General features: G+C 39.5%; 1 protein-coding gene and 1 long non-coding RNA gene across 5 annotated transcripts in view; both read right to left on the minus strand.

Moving 5' to 3' along the window:
• Window positions 1-628: 628 nt before the first annotated feature.
• Window positions 629-23,547, minus strand: part of LOC307026073 (glycogen debranching enzyme-like) — an 81,486-nt gene continuing 58,567 nt past the window's right edge. For all 3 annotated transcript variants that reach the window (XM_079661176.1, XM_079661177.1, XM_079661175.1), the window contains 4 exons: window positions 13,632-13,729; window positions 1,522-1,609; window positions 1,298-1,431; window positions 629-1,192 (listed from right to left, as the gene is read on the minus strand). In XM_079661176.1, coding sequence (XP_079517302.1) covers window positions 1,075-1,192; window positions 1,298-1,431; window positions 1,522-1,609; window positions 13,632-13,729 — 438 coding nt within the window. In that variant the 3' untranslated portion in view covers window positions 629-1,074. The remainder of the gene's footprint in view (window positions 1,193-1,297; window positions 1,432-1,521; window positions 1,610-13,631; window positions 13,730-23,547) is intronic.
• Window positions 8,701-10,509, minus strand: LOC307026078. 2 transcript variants are annotated; one of them, XR_013804329.1, is made up of 4 exons: window positions 10,250-10,509; window positions 9,652-9,766; window positions 8,994-9,315; window positions 8,701-8,800 (listed from the first exon to the last, which is right to left on the minus strand). It is a non-coding gene; the product is annotated as an uncharacterized lncRNA (long non-coding RNA). The 2 variants fall into 2 exon arrangements; XR_013804330.1 differs by having other exon boundaries at window positions 8,994-9,766.

The raw sequence follows: 23,547 nt of genomic DNA on the forward strand, positions 1-23,547 counted from the left end.
TGTCCAATTATATTAACAGACATATCATTGATCCGACGGGATACAGTGTTATTCGACAGGGGAACTTTCTTGAGTGCTTCGTCTGCTTTCTTGTCTATCATAATTTCGGCCAACGCAGTCGCTGCAGAGAGAATGAGCTCCTCAACAATAGAGTAGATTTTTTTTTATTTAGCCACAAGCAGGGACACGGCGTAAGATGCCTCGAGTGCTTTCATTGACACATTCGTGGCTTTCATCATTACTGTCTGGCTCGACTTAAAAATTCCGACAGCTTTCGTCTGTAAAATTATTCACTTTTATCGACACTTCCCGAGTGTTTGGTGCTCTGGTGTCTCTGTAAATGCGCTGGCTTCATCGCACTATTAGCCAGGACTTCACCGCAAAAGAAGCACTGAGGCTGCGGTGGGTCCGCAGAAGTAGAAATGAATCCGAATAATATATATGTTTCACTGTACTGCCTTGGTTTCAGTTTGGCCTCTTTCTTACGTTTCTCTGCGGGCTCCTCCTGGCCTGAATCCAGAGCAAGCGGACGTACCCATTTATCCATAGCGCAGACCTACCAGTTTTTTTCTGGCTGTAGGTAAGCAGCTGTTTTCATTGTGGGATTTTGGCGCATTGTCTTACAACAAGATTGTTGTATCAACATAATTGTAGTATACTTTTTTGTCAAAATTGGAACACTAACCATGCAGCTGTGTTTTTTCTATCCAGGGATGATTGATTAATGTCATACCCGTCATTACCCCTTGTATCCTGTTTATATCTGCTATCAATACAGGGCCAAAAAAACATACTCGTACATGACATCATATCAACATCTATAATATTGCTGGTACTACATGGTAAAATGCAATGGCTTTGTGAAAACCAAATACTTCAGAGACGGAATTTACATTCTTATTACAGGGACATCATGCTAGGGTTGGATATTGTCTAAAATGTAGTCACTCTGATTGAGTTTATTGATTTTAGGTTCTGATTCTAATTGTATTAGGAAACCAAGATAATGTGAGTTCTATGAGCATTGGCGCAATATTTAAGTGTTTAAGGTCATTGTTTATTATGCTGTCTTGGTCAAAGGTCATACAAAACTTCCAGTATGGAAGCCATGGATATGGCTTGGCTCTCACAGCTGAACTGGCAATGCTGGCCATTCTCATTAGTCAGCTGAGGGAGACCCTTCCAAGGTGATCTAGAGGAGAAAATTGAAGAGCTTATTGGTCATTTCACAAATACGGTTGAAACAGATAAATGTTTGCTAGTCATCCCTTTCATGCTGAACAATTTATGTGAATACCTCTCCAAGTGTATAGCGTAACGAGAGAGAACGTTTTTCACCAGGTTAACAGTTTGGACATACGTCTCCTTTCCCATTTCCTTGGCAAAGTAAAGTTTGGCACGCAGGAAGTAGCCGACAGGCCACAACCATTCCTGTGACAGAAGTTAAAGGTCAAAGTTGTCATATGCTACTGAATGGATACAAGAAGTACTGCTTTAGGTTAATGTATTTAATGTGCTTACTGGGCCTTGATGATAGTTGAAGCCCTTTGCTTGGTTGAAGTTATCATTATCCAGGTAACTGTCATAGATTCCACAGTTGACCTTGTCACTGTGAAGTAGAAGGAAAAAAATAAATAATATGTCCTGAATCAATTGTCAACAATCACATCCTAATCTTCCTCTTAAACACAGATTTTGAAAAATGTAGCTCAGACAGTGGTGGAGTCTTATAATAAACTTTATCAAAATCAGAGTCTTCCAATCAACAATGGATTACAAATAAAGTATACCATTTTACGTATTTACAATTTTGAATGTATAATACATATATACTTTCGTCCATTATTTCTAACAGCTCATTCATGAATTTTAGAACAATTTGATAAGAATAGATTATAGAAAAAGACAGTTATGTGAATGTAAAATATGTAGAGAGTATATCATGACATGAAGACCTTTTTAGAGTGGTTTAGCAAAAAAAACTCCACCTCTGGGGCCATTTGCGTGGAAATGGGAGTTTTTGCCGTTTCTCTGGAACCCATTGGTCGATTTTGATGATTGACATATCTTTTTAACCGCTAGAGCCAATGGAATTGAGGGAATGTTCCACATAAACACACACGTTACCAAATAAGGAGTGAGACGATGCACAGCCATAATTCCCAAAACAGGAAGCAGCGATACACTCTGGTAGCTATCATTAGCAGCTAATATGAAAACTCCGTTTTTGACATAAAAATTGAATGATGGCAGATAGCAAAATATTAGTAAATCAATGTTGAAATATAGTTAGGCAGAAATATTGAATCCATGTTGAAACCCGGACATTGAAATTAAACAGAAAGCGCAAATTGTTTTAATGTTGAATAAACGTTGGACTTTCAACCATAGCTGACATTATCAATGTTGATTCAACCATCATCTAAATAGGAATCTACATGCACATTTTTGGTTGATTTTACATTGAATCAATGTTAGGAATCAACATTGATTCAACCATCATCCAAATGGGAATCTACATATAGATTTTAGTTGATTTTATATTGAATCAGTGTTAGGAATCAATATTGATTCAACCATCATCTAAATGGGAATCTAAATGTAAAACTTACATTAAAATATTCCACTTTTCTAAGCATACTGTAACACATTAAAAAAGTGAATGTTTTTCACCAATGAGTTTTCTGCGTATAGGTCTACATCTTAACAGACCATTAACAAGTGCAACATCAATACTGTACTGAATGAAGTGGTCCAAACTTGTAAACACACACTGCAAAAACTAAGCCTCAAAAAACAAGAAAAATAAATAGTGAAATTAGTAATATATTATTTAAAATAAGAACAATTATCTGCCAACAGAACAAGAACAATTTACTTGCCAAGACCTTCTTAAAACAAGTAAATAAATCTAGCCTAAAAAGATCTACAGATATCTTAAAACAAGTGTTTTTAAACCAAAATTAAGTAAATTTGAATTGAAGCAAGGAATATCTTTAAGAATTATAATCTTATAAGGAAAATGTGCTTGAATTCAGCATATTCTACTGCTTTTGTCCCAAAATTCTATTTTATGTGAGGCAACATATCTTAAATCCAGTGCAGCTTCACTTTAAACAGGTACATTTGTCGAGATAAAGATAAGATTTAAGAATTATTTTCTTAATATGTAGAAAAATCTACTTAAATTCAGCATTTGGTGCTATTAAAAGTATTCTTAAAATAAGGCTAAATACCAAGAAACGTAGAGACAAAACTTCAAAAATCTTTAATCCTATCAATATAAACTTTGACTGCTTGCATAAAGAAAAATATGAGTCTCAAATGATTTCTTTTAATGTTTTTATTATTTTCAAACAGCGTAGTAAAGGTCAGTCATCAGATATGTCTTTAGAGAAAAAGAGAACATTATTCCACTGTAAAATGCAACGCAAGTGAAATTCTCATGACACTTTTGACTCAGCGAACAATTTTGAATAGGACTACAAGTATGAAGTATGAAACACTCTCACACACACAACTAAAACCAACATAACTTACAAACATATGTAAAAATCTCTCATATACACATATGAAACGCTCTCACACACACATGAAATCCAAAGTTATTCACATATACAGTACATGTCAAACGCACTCATATACACACGTAATAAGCAAACACACACACACACACACACACACACACACACACACACACACACACACACACACACACACACACACACACACACACACACACACACACACACACACACACACACACACACACACACACACACACACACACACACACACACACACACACACACACACACACACACACACACACACACACACACACACACACACACACACGCACCCAGATATGGGATAGTGTGTTTTATATGTGTGTGTGAGAGCGTTTCAGGTGTGTGTGAGTGCGTATCACATGTGTATATGAGTGCGTTTGACATGTATATGTGAATGACTTTGGATTTCATGTGTGTGCGAGCGTTTCATATGTGTATATGAGATTTTTACATATGTTTGTAAATTATTTTGGTTTTAGTTGTGTGTATGAGAGTGTTTCACATGTGTATGTGAACGGTATTTCTGAATAATGTCCCTAGCGGCCTAATCACTAATCTCTGGAACTTGTTCCAGTCGGCCATAGCCTTTTTGTATGAAGTAGTCATGTCACAGTCGTGAATGGCGTCCAAGAGGACTTCTGTCTGCACCACAGAAGTGTTGGAATGCACTTAGGATAGGTGAGGTGAAAGGTGTAATAACATGCCATGAGATACATCACGCTTTCATGAATGTCCTCTTTTGGGAAGGTGAGCATGGGCATGGTTCCAATGGCCAGTATACAGTTGGTTTCGCAGATGATGACAACAGGGCTGGACAGTGGTCGTGTCTGAAGAAAGGTGTTGGGGTCTTTTGCAGACTGACACAAAAACAGACAAAGAAATCATCACAAAAAGCCAAATAAATATGATCACAACATTTCACTCTTTGTGTCGACATGAGAAAATTCTTATAAATGTTCTTACCTCAAGGACGTGGAGCACAGCCTCACTTGCATGCCTTAACTTCTTGGGTGGGGCCATAGGTGATGGGAACATCTCTGGTAAAGCCTTCATCATGGCAATTGAGTGCTTTAATGTTGAAAAAAAAAAGTTTCATTCCGTTTCCTGCAGTCAGTTAATAAACAGACATGGTCGGAGATAATAATCACCTTTGTCAAGCTGCGGAGGCCTCATGAGCCTTTTGAAAACTCCATAAAACTGTGCCCTCTCACAAAAGGTCCCCCACCGGGTCTTAAGTTCCATTAAGAAGTGGGAGTTGCCTTGATTGAGGACCCGCCGTAGTTCATCCATTAGCTAAGACAACGAGAGAGAAAATATATAGGAGAAACTTTCAAATCTACATTCCAAGGGTTAGTAATTCGTCTCATAATTGAATTTCCCAAAAAAAAATCATATGTGTATAATGTGATTGAAATGGTCACTTAACAAAAATATTACAGTGCACATAGAAATACGTATGTCTGATGCACACACTTTTTAAATACGTATTGTGGACAAATACTACTAACAAAATAATGTTGTGTGTATCAGAAGCACATTTGTGAAATTTGTTCTTTTTAAATAAGTGGAGGGTTTTTATATATCTATGCAGAATAAATATGTGTATTCAATCAGCATATTTGAGTCATTTATTTATGAATAATGAGACAGATCTGATTTAATTGTCAAACCATTTCTTATTTCAAATTTGGTCTAACGTTAACCGAATTAGGAAGCATAGTTGTACATAAAACGAAAAAATTGGTTACATGATCCAGTTCTCCAAAGCAAGGATAAGTTTTAAGAATCTTGGAAGGCCTGTCCTGCTCCTTTGTAACATCAGTCAATGAAGGCCCTTCTCGCTTGGATTTCGAGGTCCAGGAGCTGAGCAACATCCATCTTGTTTGGTCTGGCCTTGTTTTATACATCGCCTGTAGAGTCTTATAGTGTCTCGCCTGGGTCTGTGGGCTCTCAGTTTCTGATGCTAGAAAACATAAACCCCACTGTTTTCATTTCTGATGTTAAAGTTTAAATGAGACATTAACACACAGCCGTAGTGACTGAAACAGGGCAAACATAGATGAGTAATCTTGAATAAAAAAGGGTTCTAAAATAGCTTATTGATATTGTTACATTTTCTTGAAGAGATTGAACTATCTACTATTTCAATTTCTGTACTTATCACATAACTGTTCAGCCTCCGGGGCGCTGCATCGAGATGGTGGTGATCTCTCCAAGATCAAGGTTGATGCGGTGGATTCATCAGTCTCATCAGTGGACGTCTCATGGCTGCTCTGAAAGCTTAAAGTCCATGTAATGTCCAAAATAAAAGTTATTCTGTGTTAATAAATCGCTTCATCACTTTCCACTGTTTCATTTGACATATCAACATCAATGATTCTTTCCATAAATACCCCCCAAATAACATGAAATGTGTGCCACTTTCCCGTGTTATTCCGCTCCGGTAGCGAAAAGCTTGCCAGCCATTAACCCAGCTGTGTGACGTCACACGTGGCAAACACCAGCCTCGTCTGGATTGTTTGTTTTGTATCCTTCCGCTATTTTCGCTCAACATATGTGTAACCGGACCTCGCTAAACTTTTTTTATCTAACAATTCATGATGGGGAAGCGATGTGTAGTTGTGAGCTGTGAATGTTTCCTGATTGCTATAAACATTGATCATGGGTGCTGGAAGATTGTGCACAAAACTCGGGTCAGAATTAAGTTACTACAGGTGTTATGCCAGCTTGAGCTAAATGTCACCAGAGTACAGTGAACTTGCCTAGTGACTGAAATATATAAAAGTTGAAGTGAAATAAGTAAGGCCAAAAATGAATTACGTCTGAATATCTTTATTATTTTTACCACTTTTAATTATTTGTGGGCTCGCACATACCAAAATAGACTAATGTACACTGCAATAAAGATAAAATGTTACAAGTGAAAAATTAACAAAAGAACCCTTTTTTATTTATCAAACAGTAAATTAATACAATCTTACAAATTTGTGATTTGGAAAATGTTTTTATATTTACATGTTTCTTTGGAAAAATAATATTGTAAATGATGTACTTTGTAAATTATTTACATCATGCGAAACCATTTTAACCAGTTCAGCTGCATGACTTATGTCAAATTACAGATTTGGCCATTGAAATCCCTGATAGCGGCCTCCCGGCTCAGGGTAAGTCTTCCGTATCTCGGTTACAGCACATGCAGCGGGACTCTGATTTTTGGGCCGAGTAGGCCTACACCCCAGCACCAACGTACAAACTGTCGATAAGCTGTATATCGATACTTCCTAATGAAAAAAAAGTATACAGATTATAAATATATTTGGAGAAAAATAAAATGTTATGTAGTAGCCTACTATTATGTAGCAATTGTTACAAATTGGCTTATAACATGATATTTGTATTTTACTTGTACAAAATAAATATGAGGTTATACATGACTGCTTGACAGAATCATAGACCTCTTATATATTTCCTCACATGTGTAGTTGTTTCTTTTCTCAAGCATACATTGAACTTGCATACACAGAAAAAATAAAAGCCAAGCTGTTTTTGACTGCTTGAAAGAGTTTAATGGTATCTTTAAAAGTGTACCATATCTGTAGCGACTAAAAGTATTATATGAAAGCAAAGCTGCAATAGGCAGTTGGGTCAATCAATATTTACTTACTGGTGTAGTGGGCCATCAACTGCTCTGTGTTGTTGTTTGTATTGAAGATACGCTATTTTCAGTGTCCAAACACTGAGACAGCCTTCTCTAAAGCCTGGGTGGCTAATAATGCACCTTGGTTTCTCGTCGGTGTCTTCTATCTGGCAGAGTCCTGCACGGGTCTGATTTTCAAGACCCGCTCCCGCCCCGCACCCGTGACGTGCAGTAGGCCTACCGAACCCGCCCCGCTACCCGCACATATTGCCAATTAGTCCCGCAACCCGACCCGACCCGCCGGCACATGATCCGCAACCCGACCCGAACCCGCATATATAAGCAGTGACAACGTGCAATTATTAACACACGCAGTTGCATATTTGGCTCAAAAAGCCTGGGATGTTGTTTATTTTCTCCATCTAGGATGACACCAAAAGCCTCCCAGACGTTGGATTTTGCTCTTGACGAAGAGTTATTGAAAATGCTGTATTCTCCGCTATAGAGAGCTTCACCTCAGCCATTCAGAATGTGGTGCGCTCAGCAGCAGATAGATGCACTGCAGAGGTTATGATTATGCTCGGTACCGCGGAGGAGAGGTCTGAGGATTTAAACATTAAACTAAATTATTATTGTTTAAATATATTTATTATGCAACACCCGCAACCGGACCCGCATCATCTTTGTTTTACCCAGAAGCGAACCCGGAAAAAAGCGTTTGAAAAAATACCACCCGCAAATCACCTTTTTTGCGGGTCACCCGTCGGGTACCCGCGGATACCCGACCCGATGCAGGACTCTGCTATCTGGTCAGTAGGTTGCAAACTGTCTATTTGTTCCATCACCTGCCAGATCTCTCTGCAGCATACACATTCATCTGCAGTGGGCATGCTTTCACAGCATTGACATGTACACCTGAATATTGTACATAACATTAAAAAACAAAACAATATCTGCCGGACGTGTGAGGAACAGATGACAAATTAAGATCGACATTTAGTGCAGGTCAAACTAAATAAAACAGAATTTACCATTCAGTATTGCCGACTCGAGTCTCGCCGGCTGCGGAATCCGCTTCTCTTTCACAAGTTTCTGCCTCGTTGTTCGATTGCTGGGCAGGAGGCTCGTACTTATAAGGCAAAATGCCTTGAAGTGAAAGGCTAGCTGGTTCACTCTCTACTTCTGTAACTGAATCCAGATAACCCACTGAATCTGAGCTTGAATGATCGCTGTCGCTGTCGCTGTCTGAAGTTATCGCGTTGCTTGCCATTTGGACTGATTTGATCAAATGGCAATGTTTGCCACGTGTGACGTCACCGCTCGTTCGGGAGTGATCGGGGGCGTACTCGGCAAACTTCGGAACCAACATCGGTTTTTAACGTATATGTCATTTAATTATGACGAAACTTTAAACATTTTTATTTATTTTTATTCTGGTGATATCTAAACTACATGTTAAAAAACACCTGTGTTAGATGCATTACATGGCCTTTAAACTCCTAGGCCTCTTTCTTGAAGGAGTTGAACCCTGCTTCTTTTTGGGGGTTGTCACATTCTGGATCCTTTTCAAAAGCTGCTTTTTCACAGTTTCCTTACAAGACACACACACAACAGGTTGTGTTATAACTCACATTAAACAAACTTGTATCAAACAAAATACACCATACAAGCAGTTGCACAGAGCTCTTATTGAACTGGATAAAACACATCACTCCCAGTTTGATAGGCAAATGATTGCAGTGCTTTGTCTGAACCATGAGTTGAAAACTTGAATAGTGACATACCCGCTCAGCTCTACTGGTTTGAGATCTGTCCCGAAGCATTGGGTAGTACTCAATTAGACGCTTCGCCATTACAGTGAGATCATGGCTGCATGGATAGTTAAAGTCATCCCCAGCTGCTCTTTTAATGGAAATCATGCTTGTGGCTGTATTCCTGATCAATCGACAGCGAAGATCTTTGGAAAGGACGTAGTCAACTTCTTCTCCACCACGCTGCTTTTCAGAAAAGGTGCTTTGTGATTGCTCCAATTCTGCGTCTGTGTATAACACATACAGTGGACTAGGAAGCTGTACGGTTCTGCTGGCACCATGTTGGGGTTGTGGGCTTTGAGAGGGGAAGGAGGTTGGAGAAAAGACAGGGGATGGAGTGGGTTTGGCAAGAGGGAAACAAGGAAGGTTGGGGGGTGGGAGTATGGCTGAAATCACAAGTCCCATGAGAGGTACTCGGTCTACACAGGTCTCTCTCCTGGCCCTGTATAAAATATGCATATATATATATAAATAAATAATGGTATTTACAATAAAAAAGAGCACTACACTGTGACAAAAAAAGAATCAACACAACCAAAAACCTCACTTCTTCAAATAGCTGCATGATGACTAGGAAAGGCTTACTTGGTAATAGGTTTAAAGTCCCTCAAATGTTAGAATCTGGAATTACCTCATTATCATCATCCAAATGGTTCTTCTTCTTCTGAAGTGCTCAGGCCCGGGAAGGAGATCACGCAAGTTCTCCTTAGATAGGCTGGGCAGCATGTCTCTGCTTATATTAGCAGCTGAAAACAGATTTAACCACACAGTTAATAATAAGGTAAAAAGCAACTAATAACATATATATCTAAATACATAAAATGAAAGAGTAATGTACATTTCTGGCATGTATTGCACTTACTTATAATTTAAATTAAAAAAATTGCTGTTACAATAGCCCGCACTATCATACAACAACGCATTGTGAAATGCTGTCTACAACAAAAAAGGGCGCCAAAGATGGCTATGCTAAATACTTTACTGTCAGTTGTGGAAGGCTCATTTGCTTCTTGACATTATTTCTGGCAATAATACAGTATAAATTAAAATGTTAACCACCATTTGTCCTTTGTGCAGTTATTAACAGCTAACAGTAGATATTAGCTAAGTTAACACTAGATATGTAGCCAGCTAGCTAGCTTACTTTGCATGCTAACTTGTTGTCCAACCGATTCAAATAATGTAAAGCTTGCTGGAGAGGTGCAGCATAAAATACACAATTACATTACCTTTTAATGCTGCAGTTGCTAAAGCATCCATGCCCAGATATGTGATATCTCTTCCATTTTCATGCATGGCGTAGTTAAATGTGAAATCACAGAGGTTCAGTCTTCTACCTGAATGAAAGATAGCCAGCAACCCTGAAGCTAGGTGCAGTGGTGCACCTGACCTAACACACACCCTTAACGGAACCTTTTCGCGGTTCCCATTGGAATGTACCATTTCTTTAAAAAAAGAGGGGTGACAGAGATATTGTATATGTTGCAAATATTACGAATATTAATAACTGATGCAGTCATAGGTAACATTTCAAACATCTGTTTCTAGATGCACATCATTCCACAAGTTATTCCCAGGCATTTTTATGACGTGTATATATATATAGGAACATGACTCACCGGTTTCCCCCATACAGCTAGAGAATGTGATAAACCCACTTCATTAGTTATTTTCCAGGGCTAACACTCTCTCCATGACATGCGAGATTCGGAGGAGATTTGCGGAGATCTGAATGTCACGTTTTTAGTTTTGTCAGGGCTGCCAACACTCACGCATTGAGCGTGAGAGTCACGCAATTAACCCATATCTCACGCACTCACGCCACACATGCCTTTCCTCACGCTAAGTTTTCGTCCAAAATAAATTTATGTAATTATAAAAATAAGGAAGGAACAGCAAACCGAGCGGTCTACGAAATGAGACGGTCTTCTGGCTTAGTTCAGTGGAGTTGGAACGATATTGGGAGATTCTGATTTCACGGATCAATAACTCATGAACAAAACGTTGTTCAAACACAAATGACGTCTCCTAAGTACCGTGGTAAGGTTGACAACGAACTACAATCACATTTTGATCAAAAAAAGCCAATACGCGCCGTCCTCCGAGCTGGGCACATTACATTGGTCTCTATCCGCAGCCGGAGAAGAAACGATTGCTCAGGGACCGTCTGCAAAGCGCAACTCCGAAAAAAGAGAATACTATAATATTCAATCACTATTATACAGCTTATTACTACCAAACTCACTATACACATCAATAGTCTCCTGTGTATCATACTACATCAAGGAGTTTGGAAGAATATGCTTTTGAATAATTTTGGGGAATATTTATAATGTCAAATCATCAATAAATATGGCATCATCTTCAATAACTTTACTATTATACGATATATATTTCTACCAAACTCACTATTTGCATTGTTGTTGTTAGCATCTGGTTAGCTAGCTGCGCTAACGGATATTAAAAGCTGTTTCTAAAAAAAGGAAAGGGAGAGCCCTGTCCTGTCAGACTGAGAGATAAATACAGCCCAGTGAGGTAAGTGACTCTCTGTTTAGATAGTTAACTTTAGTCTAGTTATCTCAGTGGGTCTCAAACGTTTTGGTCACCATTTATGAGAATACATGAAAAACAGTTATAAAATACTATATGACAGTAAAACAAGAATACAGTTTAAAGGGTGAGTGATTTGTAAAATATCCATAAAGAAAAAGGAAATCCGTTTACCATAAATTCATTTTGCTCTCCAAGTGCACCAGGTTGATGCATTTAACTTCAATATTTAAATAAAAAATCTTCCCGGGGGAGCATGCCTCCAGACCCCCCTAGAGGAGGTGAGGGACCCCCCCCCCCCCACTTATAAAATAGCATTTTGCCTCTGCTTACACCTATATGCCATTTTATATGCTGTGAGCTGATTATCGAGCCTTCATTGTAAGAGTCGCGGGTACACTGTGTATGTGCGTATTCCACTGTAGCGCCCGGTACATTAGTGGGAAACCCTAGTTTGTGCATGTTCAATACATTTGTAACACTGTACACATAAACGTTTCTTTTTTCGGTTCACCAAAAAAAAAATCTCACTCCAAGCTGAACTCAAATGTTGGCAGCCTTGGTTTTGTATGTCTAGGTTTGGGTGTATTTTGCTGTTCGGTTCTCCCTGTCATGTTTTCCTCCTTGTGTATTGTCTGGTCCCTCTCTCTGTTTTTCCTCCCTGTCGTTAGTTTGTAATTTTAGGGACCCAAAATAGTGCCACTACAAAGTACTACCAATCGAATCCAAATTGCTTAAAACGTGCTCCTACCTGTTTTTTGGGTGGTCAATTTTGGCCTCAACACTTAGTGAATTTTTCGGATTTATGTGGGATATTTCTCCCCCCCCCACACCCCCCACCACCACAAACAGACTACACCCCCCCCCCCCCCTACAGAGTATCCCCTCCCTCCCCCATCAAGAAAAAAAGAAAAGAAGAGGCAAACAGCATAGATTCAACATTGATTCAATGCTGGCATTTCAATCATTAAATTCGACCACAATACAACGTTGATTCAATGACTTCTTTTCAACATTTAAGGTTGATCCACCATCAATCTTCAACCTTAACCAAAAATCTATATTTTTGACCATAATTCAACGTTGATTTAACATCTTTTGCTATCTGGGGGATTATCAGTATTTTTTTCAAAGTGACACAGACACATTGGATTAACCTATGGATTAACCTCCAGCCGCGTTTTTCTCGTTTTAATGCCATTGCCAATGACTTTTGATCAGAAAACAGCAACGGTAAGACGTTTCTCAGTTTTTGCTCCATAAAGCTCCATGTGCTGCATTTGCTTCCCATGTCGCGAGTTATGATCGCAGATGATACTTATATGTCTGGAATCTGTGGAATCTCAGTTTGCTAGTCGATATCTTGTGTGTGCAGTTTGGATAAGTAATAAACTATTTATACCTAGAGTTCTGTGCTAAGTGCATTAGCATTTTTTTCGCTCAGGGCTCATTTAGACGCTTCTTGTGAGACTTGTGTTTTGTTTTGGTAAAAGTGGTTCATATTGTCAGTTAGCTGAGTTTCTTCCCGTTAAATGAGTATGACACATTCATTGTTTATTAATTGTTAAGACGCCCTGAGACACAGTTTCGTGAAAAAAAAGCTTGGGCTAAACAGGTTAAGTATGCTATAAAGTTAAGATGTATTATAAATTATATTGTCATCTGTGATGAAAGATTGTTAATTAGAAAGTCATAATGCATGCAATGTCAAACTGCTTGCTATAAACTTTATTTTTAATTTTATTAATATTAATCGTGTGTTCTTAAAGGACAAGTTCAGTTGGAAGTGGTATTATTTTATTTACGAAACAGGCTACAACAATTGGAAAATAGATGTGGTGCTTTCATTTAGTCATGAGCAAAACTGAGCTCCCCCAAGGATATTTAAGTTTTAACATTCCTATATGTTTACTGAGACTCAGAGATGTTGGTGTGTGCAGGAATATCAAACCCATTTCTATAGAAATAATGAACGATACATATTTATAATTGTATTTGACTCAATATACTGGCGGTGATGGTGTGATGACATGCGGCTAAATACAGATGCAGCAAACTCACTCAGGGTCCAGGGTCTTCATTCCCAAAGGCCCCAGCAGCTTCCTCTCAGCTATACCCAGAGCCTCCCAGGCCTTCTCCACAGTAAACAGCTCAGGAGCCTGTACACACACACACACACACACACACACACACACACACACACACACACACACACACACACACACACACACACACACACACACACACACACACACACACACACACACACACACACACACACACACACACACACACACACACACACACACACACACACACACACACACACACACACACACACACACACACACACACACACACACACACACACACACACACACACACAGTCATTATTTCTCCTTAGCCCTTTCCCAATTCAAATGTTCCCCTCCTCGACTCCTCTCCTCGACTCCTGTCGTCGCGTCTTAGTCCCGCCCCCAGGAGATGCGAGCGTTGGAGTCGAGGAGGGGAACCGAGGAGAGAGGAGTGGAGACGTCCATTAATGACAGGAGGCACAGCAGTACTCTTTCTGATGGGCAGAACTGTGTTCATGACAACTTATATATATTCACTTTTAATTCATTGACAGTGTGGTATAATGAGACAATAACAGGCTTCAGATGCAGACATACAAACGCATACACATATATATATATACGATTTCAGAATCAAACAAGTATCAGAGCAGTCTCATAATAACGTAACGCTATCAGAGACTGGATATATCTCCCCCGCCCTCTATATGGTCGCTACAATGGGGAAATTAAATTACGGGCCAAAAGTGTTATTTACAATTATTAAAAGTAAGCAGGAGAAAAACAAACAAGAGACCCGTCTGTCCGCCGCATCTATGCACACACACGCACCTACACACTGTACAACACATAGGCTACAACTCTTACAGCATATAATATATATCAGGATACAGCCGTTTATTTACAACTATTTTATTATGGTTTTAGAAAAACATCCACTCTTTGTTTGTAGACTCGTGACTCGTTTTGGACTCGCGCACTGATTGACGCGGACTTGAACTCGGACACGTGAGTTCCCGCGCACGGTAACTCTGATTCTGACTCGTGAATTTTTTGCCCACGATGACTCGGACTCGACTTGTACATTGACGCTCCGACTTGGACTCGGATACGAGCAAGTTTTGTCTCTAGTCAGATGTAGCCTACTCTGTGCACCTGCGACGCGAGTTCACGTACTGGCCGTGGGCGCGCCCCTGCTATTCCAGTCTAAAGATGTCCAGAGACACACCCCCGCTGTATGCTTTCACAGATTTTGCTTCAACATTTGGGAAAGAGCAGCACAAAATTCTCGTTATGTGGAAAAAGATTGAAGAGAAGGCTCCTGCACATAGTACTCTAAGGCAGACAGTGGTTCTCAAACTTTTTTCAATAATGTACCCCCTTTGAAAAAAAAATTCAGCCAAGTAGGCCTACCCCCTGGTCAGCGCAAAAACATTTTGTTAAGGAAAAAATGCCTATATAAAGAGGTACAGTACAGCGCTGCACCATCAGTGTCTGATTTATTAAAACAACAACCTTGCAACTGAGAAACACTTAAATGCTACATTTCAAATGTTTACAATCCATCACTAAATTCATGGAAAACCAATTTTAACATCATGCAATAACACTAAGACGACATTAGTTGCATTGAACTGATCTTTTTAATAAGTAATATACATACAATATAGTGAGAAACATGGGCTTGTGCTTCACTGAGGATCTTTGTCATTCTGACAGGGAGGCAACCTGCAGTTATTACACTTCGCGTTTTGAAATATGTGTAACTCTCTGAAAAACCCACACTGCTCAAACTTCCTTACTTTTCCTAAAATTTGAATATTTATTTATTTAGGGGCGTGGGGAATGAAGAGAAAAAAATATATGAGCATTTTATGAGCATGGGATTTTGACCCCTCATATAAACATATGCATAATGCTGCGCCATACTTTGTGGCCACACGCCGTTGCCAAGCAACGCTTATTGTTTAGGTGTCCTTTGATAAGCAGGCAGTCATATCATTAGCTAGAACTAGCTAGATCTGATACATTTGGACATAAACGTGAGTGAAGTATAACCGGATGCGAGCGAGAGATCAGAGAACAGATCAGCTGCTGCTGACGGAGAACACGCAGCTCTGCATGATCACAGCTCCGCTGCGGACCGTTGAGTGGAGCAAAATTGAATACACTAAGAGTTAGAGCTAACACACTTGGTTAGTTTATCTACTCTGGAACTAGCTATACTAGTTATAAATATGTGTATTCTTTACTGTCGGGTCACTTATTAGTTATTACAGGTTCAGCGAGCTGCACGACACTGACAGGCTGTCAGGAGAGGGAGAGGAAAAGAGAGCACCCCGCTTATTTTCCCCATTTTATTATCCAGAATTACTGTAAACCAGCCTTTTCCCAAACTCAGCGTCCGCGACCCATTTTGACCCGTTTTGATTGGGTCGCCAGTTAAATGCATTGCTATACACATGCAGCGTCAGAGCTGATGGCTGCGTTGCAAATATTATTTTTTTATAATTTTTGTATTTTGAAAATGAAATTATGCAATATAGCATTGTATATTGAATGATTACATTTTTCTAAATACAAATGAACAAAAAATAAAAGATTGTATTTGTATCAGCTCTGACGCTTCCCCCGCGAAAGTTTTCGCGCTGTCTGTTTATTGTCTGTTGATTAATCCCGATCTTACAAGATGGCAAAAAGATGATACAAAGAGGAGTTTTTAAACGTTGGCTTCACAAAAGCTGTTAGAAATGGAGAGGAGCGGCCTCAGTGTGTTTTATGTGGAGAGGTGCTTAGTAACGAAAGCTTGAAAATGAATAAATTGGACCTGCATCTCCAAACAAAACATCCTTTGCATCGGGACAAATCGAAGGATTTTTTCATCTGCAAAGAAGAGTCTTTCAAGAAGCAGTGTTTTGACGGCGGAAAAGTAAGTCACTCATTTTAATCATTTGTTTTGTGTTTTGAGTTTGTCAGGGTCTGTTGTGAAATTGTTTCATTAATGCAAAGTTGGATGAAATGCAGACTGAGCCCCTGAGCGAACCGCCAGCTGCGCGCTCTCGCGCGTCCTCTACTCGCTCCCGGGAGTTCACTACATTCTGCAGCGGCACAGAGCGGTGTTTCAAAACAATAACCACAGGAAGATTAGAGGGAAAGTGACAGGTAGTATGAGAAGGAAAGCGAGAGAAAGTATCAGCCGCACGGACGTGACTGCTGCAGTATGATGCATATGGGGGTTATTCCCTTTCTTTATTCAAGAGCGTGGTCTTTAAATTTGAGAGCATACTTTATTGATTTCACGTTCAGAATATGTATTTCTTTCCCTCAAACCCTGTCCTCACACTCAAATAGTGCCTGCTTGCACTTAGATGTGCTCTGCTTCTGCTCAAACTGTACGCTTGCACTCAGATATATTGCTACGCTTACAGGTTTCCTGTGTTCCAGTTTAAAACCTTCTCCTTGTACTCAGGCTGTTTATGTGTGCTCGTGAAATGTCTGCTCTCAGATTTCTTCTGTGCGCGCTTGGGTCTTTTGTGCAACAACCCTGTCAAAATCCCTCTGTTGGGATTCCCCACAGTATTGAGTATGTAGTCGCTTTGGATAAAAGCGTCTAACAAGTAACATGTAATGTAATGCGCTATAAATGCGGTTGCCAGGTCCACATTGGGTATACAGCGTACGCCGGCTGGTATTAAAAATCACCCAATAACCCAGCAATGTTAATGATAATATCTTCTCTGTTATTTTCAGGCATTCAAAGGGAACAGAGGGGCACTGAGGGCATCCTATCAAGTCAGCCTCCACAAAAAAAAAGTTAATCAGTTGCCAAGTGTTGGAGTTTCTTTGTCTCTCAGAGTGTTTTAAAACAGCTCTGTTCATTTAAAAGTGTTTAAAAAATGTGTATACATAGTTTTTGATCTAGTGACAAACTTAATGTTGCACTTCTGATAATTTAAATGTAGTTTCACCTGTGATGTACTGAATACACTTGACTGCACTTCAGTTAGTGGTTTGTCCCTTTCTGTTTACAACATGTTTGTTCTTTGTTCATTTTAAATAGTTTAAAATGGTGTGTTCATAGTTTTTGAGCTAGCGACAAACTTAATATTGCACTTTTGATAATTGTATAATTGAAATTTGTACTGTATATACTTGACTGCACGTCCCATGTTTCGTCTTTCTGCTTTGATCCTTATTTTTTTCTGAGCAAGCTCAAAGGGTGCACTTTTATAATTAAATAAATATTTTCATTTACATTTTAAATTCATGGTGTGTTGCATTCTTTGTTTATAACTGTAGATATTATGGAAAATCATGACATTTTTGAGCTTGGGTCCCTTAGGACCACAACATTTCTGTTTTGGGTCTCATGCTGAAAAGTTTGGGAACCCCTGCTGTGAACCTTAGAGTTAACATAAAATAAATCTCACATACCCCCTGCAGTACTCCAACGTACCCCTAGGGGTCCGAGTACCCTCATTTGAGAACCACACTGGCATTGGTTGAGGAAAGTCCAGCCGTGCGTCACGCATCTTTTAAACATCATTGTTGCCAGAAATACATCCCCGGATGATATATAGCTCTTCCAGAGAGCCTCCTCGATGCTCGGTCCTCGATGCGTATTTAGAGAAATTAGATGTCCTTCAACATGGCACGCTGACATCGATTTCCGGTCACTACTGGAGGACTGAGGAGGCGGAAATTTGACAATGGAGAAAGTGCTGTAATGTTTTGTCCTGTCTTCCTTCCTGTGATTTCCCTCCTGTGCCTGATTGTCTTGTTGTGCTCACCTGCTGCCACTGTGTTTCACCTCCCCTCCCCAGCTGTGTCTTCTCTTGTGATTAGTATTGTGTGTATGTATTCTTCTCTTCCCTAGAGTTCTCTGTTTGTTCGTCGTCGTTCCCATGTTCCTGTCGGTTTTTTCCGGGTTGTTTTGTGAATTAAAGCCCGCTTCTGGTTAAGAATACTTGATTTCTTATGTTGTTCCTGCTCTTGCTCTGCCTTCCTGCCTACGCATGTGTAGCAGGTTGGAAATGCTAGATGTTTTTTAAGGTTTAGGATGGCAGCTTCTTCATACGTTGCACTAAAGTGGAGACGGAGGCGATGAACTGTTTAGCCCATGAGCATGGTTTATTTTCGTCTGCTTCTCAGGTGATTCCTTTCGCTCAGCCGAGATAACGTAGAATGACCACGAGTGTTGGGCAAGTTACTTTTAAAAAGTAACTAGTAATAGTTATAGTTACTGATCTCCCAAAAGTAACTAGTTACTGTGTTAGTTACTAAATTATAAAAGTAACTAGTAACAAGTTACTTTACTTTAAAAATAATAACAATACAAATACGTTTTTAATACGTTTTTGTGTTGTTCTGTGGCACAGTAAGAGAAAAGACAACTCCCCACATGTACATTAGTTAGGTACTTCAGGAGATTGCAGGGCTCTCAAGTTTTGAACAGAGTTCAGAGTGAGATTTTGGCAGCGGTGTTCGGTACTCCAACTTCAGGCTCCCCTCAAAGTTCCCATGGAGCCGAATGTCAACCGGGGGAGGTTGCTAGTGGAGTATGAAGCCCTCTGCATCGCTGCGAATGTCAACGGGGGGGGGGGGGGGGGGGGGGGGGTGCTAGTGGAGTGCACGCGTCGCAGACAAGCCTAGTTTGTTTACAAAAAATTGCGGCGCAACTTGGTGGGCGGTACCCTGGAAAGAAATCTCTGCGTGAGAAATACAAGGTGTGGCGTGTGAGCGTGTGAATGGAGTGAAATGCGTGTGTCTCACGCCAACTGCGTGAGACTTGAGAGCTCTGATATTGGCATTGCTGTTATTCGATGTGGACAATGCTTTCTGCCCTGCACACAGTTTACATTTGACCGTAATATTTTTTTGCGTCCTTTATCCCACAAATTGAAAATAGTGCTTATATCTCCAAGTTGTAAATGCGCTGCTGCTCTCGCTGATACTTGCATCTGCCATAGTGTGTGTGTGTGTACTGGTGGTGGGTGTTGCTGTGTATGTGTGTGTGTTAGCAAGTGTTTGTGTGTCTGTGTATTTTCCCCATAAGGCAAGACCCGCCCAACTCTGTCTCTGATTAGCTTACCTGAAATGTACCCCGCCTTAACCAATCATCACTCCTCTCTGGTCACTATCACTTTTTCATGGTACTGTGAGAGGACTTCGCTGTATTCGCCTGTAAGTTACATCCGCAGGGAGATTTGGTTCAGTTGGATCACTTAATGTAACGCAGTAACGTACCCATTTAAATCACAGTAACTATAACGGCGTTACTGAATGGGAATAGGTAACTAGTATTAGTTACCGCAAAGGTAGTTGCGTTACAGTAACGCGTTAGTTTGCAACGCGTTAGTCCCAACACTGATGACCACACATAGATCTGTACACGTGCATCAGGTGAACACACCCTCATTTACATGACGCAAGCCTGCGTCCTTACGTAGCACGTAACACTACAGTGCCTCACAGTGGTAAAAAAATAATATGACATCCCCAGGGCCGCCTTAATGCACGGGCTGACCTGGCCTGAAGCCCAGGGGCCTACGGAGATCGGGGGCCTATCATGAGCCAATAAAAAAAAAAAAAAGAATATTAAACTTGTTTCGGCAAATGATAAATACAGCTTTGAAGCTTGTAACGCCATAATTACAAGCGGAGAACGGAGTAACTTAAAGACACAGCAGGTATAACAACAGCCGGTGTTTCTCGGTGAGTGTTTTCCCAGGGAAACAAACACAATACACACAAACGCAAAAATACACAAACACACACACGTATACACACACTCGCAAGCTTCCCCAGACCAGTAATCCAAACTAAAATATCTTCCCTCCATACTATTTTGATAATTTGCTCCGCAAATCAATCAGATCGATGGATTCCAGAGATTTTCTCAAAAATGATGACTCCGTAACAGTCAGTGGGCACCACTTAACAGCCAATCAGAATGCGAATATGTTTCACATGTGACTTATTCAAATTGCGAGTGATTGAGTGACAGATGAAGGTTGTTTAGGAGAACATTTTGGAGAAGAAAAAGTTTGTCAGTGGCGCTCTTAAAAGGAAACCTAACACTGATGTCAATTGAGCATGACATTCTTTTTGAGATTGATTTTAAGAACATCAGAAAGGCTTTTCTTCAAAGAAAACCAGATGGAAGCTAAAGAGGTAAGGCAATGCTGCACTATTCATTGATTCCCAGTAGCCTGCAGGTTTAAATGTGTGCATCGTTTTACATAACTAGGTTTGTGTTAATCCACCGGAGATAAGGATCATTCTCATCTACTGATACCTGGTGTGTGTGTGTGTGTGTGTGTGTGTGTGTGTGTGTGTGTGTGTGTGTGTGTGTGTGTGTGTGTGTGTGTGTGTGTGTGTGTAACTTCGTTAAGATCCATATGTCAAAGATATCATACTCTGTGCTAATAAATTGACATGTAATCATTTACAAAACATCACCATGTTGTCATTTAACAAAATAATGTTGTTTAGTCGAAAAAAACGAACGGGAGGAAATGCAGCCCGGCTCTCGATTTTTAATCCTAATTTAATCATCATCTTCACCACGATCATTTATGTTTATGTTCGCCGAATTGACATGAAATCACTGACACATATGAATATACTGTATTCAACTTCATTAAAACGTTATTAACGTGCCTAAACTCAGTAATTCACTAAAAATGTTTATATTTTAATGGAGCCTCGTCGGCACATCAGGATCAAGGATCTTGATCAGCATGAAGGGTGTTATTTTCCCCATAAGGAACAAGTCGCTGCAAATTATCCCGCTTATTACACGGCCACATTCTTAACAAAGTAACGACATGACTCCCAATATTAATTGAAATGCTTTTATGGATTTAGAAAATGTTTTTATTGATTTAAAAAATAGTTGTATGTATTGATTTAAATTGACATGCATCCGCTAAGAAAAATTGTCCGTTGTTACCGTTTTTTAAACAGTCTGAATGAAACGGCAGCTCTCAGCTGTGTGTTTACCAAGCGGCAAACCCTGGGGAAGAGCCGGGACACCAATACGGAAGTGCAACATACACAACACAGTTCATCTAGTGGCCAGTAGGAGCAGTCTGCAGAAGGGAGCAATTTCCGTAGACCCCCATGTTAAAATGCCCAACTTTAAAGCAGAAATAAACATGTTTACATCGTGGTTCAAAAAACCATATTGTCTGTATAGTTAGATCCCCCCTTCATGAATATTGATTGGGGGGGTGAATTTTTTCTCAACTCATCTGTTTAATTAATATTAAGCCTTAAAGTTATGCATATATTAGGGCGTGGTCAAATTGAGTGACAGCTCCGTTCAATCACTGCTGCTGCTAGCTTCTTGTCTCTCTGCTAGCTGCTCCGTGAAGCTAGCTACAGGGATTCTGCCTGCTCAGTTCATCCAGGCAACACAACTTGATCCGGCCGTGGTTGTTTGTTCTTCATGCTTATATATCGGACTATTGTGACTCGCTCTGCGGTTAAAACAGACGGTGCATTAATGCGGTTTTGCGGTAAGTGAAACTCGAGTACTTTATTTATGTGTTAATGATTTTAATCAGCTACGTAATGAATGTTAAGGCTTGGGTTAAGCGAGTGGTAGCTACATCGGTACTAACGATGCTCATAGTAGCCTCCAAGTTAAAATCATAGACTATATATAACGGTTCAAGCGAAATAGACAAGTGTTAAGCGTTAAGTGGGATAATACTGTACAACAAACGGCTTCTGTTGAGGTTGATAAAATAAGGTCATCCTTGTAACTTAGAGATATTTTATTATGTAGGTAGGAACTGTATGCATCGCTAAGGTTAATTTAAATTGGCTGTGCTCAAGTATGTAGACAAGCTAATGTCGAAGTAGTGTATGTGAAATCAACCTCACAATAAGATGTGTGTATATTACAATTATTAATGTCATATTTCAAGATGATTACTTAGATATTACAATATGGTTGGTTGATCTGGAGTTCATTATTGAGCTTACACGTTAACGTCACAGTCATCTGAAGAACGAACCCAAACCTTGTTGTTTTTATGAATTGTATTACCAAATGGGTATCAAATAAACAGTAAGCATTGGTAACACAACTTCCAAAGTTACAGTAAAATAAAAAGGACCCTGACTCGGACAATACACAATCCAACATGTTCAACAGAAGAGAATCAGTTATATTGTTTGTACACATGGTACTTTAAATATATCTGTTTGTTGAAGGTGTCCAGGTGATGCAGACAGGCTGGACCAGAGAGTGAGAGACATAACTGGACTCCTCACAGCAGTGAACTTCAGCACAGGTATAAAGACTCTATTTTTCATACTGTACGAAGAATCAAGAAAGATATTGGTTTAAATGAATGAAGTATTGACTTTAATACACTGATATACATTCCATTAAACAATACTAGATCACCTACACATCAGTGAAGTTGAGGGGTTTTTCCATGCAAAAAGTTACATTTAGATGTTAACAAGCAATATCATTTTGTCAGCTTTCTAATTTAATGTATTGAAGGCAAAGATATTTAACACAGTGAGAACTGCTACTATTTATCTCTCAATATTGTCTGTAAAAAACGTGGTAAAATGTATTCTTTCAGTGAGATAACAGAGCAAGCTTCTACAGTTGCACTATATTTTGATAACAGTTCAATATTATTTTGATAATAACATACATTTTAATGTTGATGAACTTCATACTGTTCATTCATAATCTGATTGTCTTTGTAGCTCGCTGTTGAAATAAGAAAAAAAACATTACAATTACAAAATAATTATATCTACAGCCCTTAACCTCTTAAGCACGAGGGACCCCCCCCCACCGTTTTTTTTACGAGACTATGTCTCAGGGCTTCTTAACATTTATGAAACTATTAATGTTCCATACCCTTTTA

Source organism: Notothenia rossii (genome assembly GCF_949606895.1).
Source record: "Notothenia rossii genome assembly, chromosome: 12".
Classification (NCBI taxonomy): domain Eukaryota; kingdom Metazoa; phylum Chordata; class Actinopteri; order Perciformes; family Nototheniidae; genus Notothenia; species Notothenia rossii.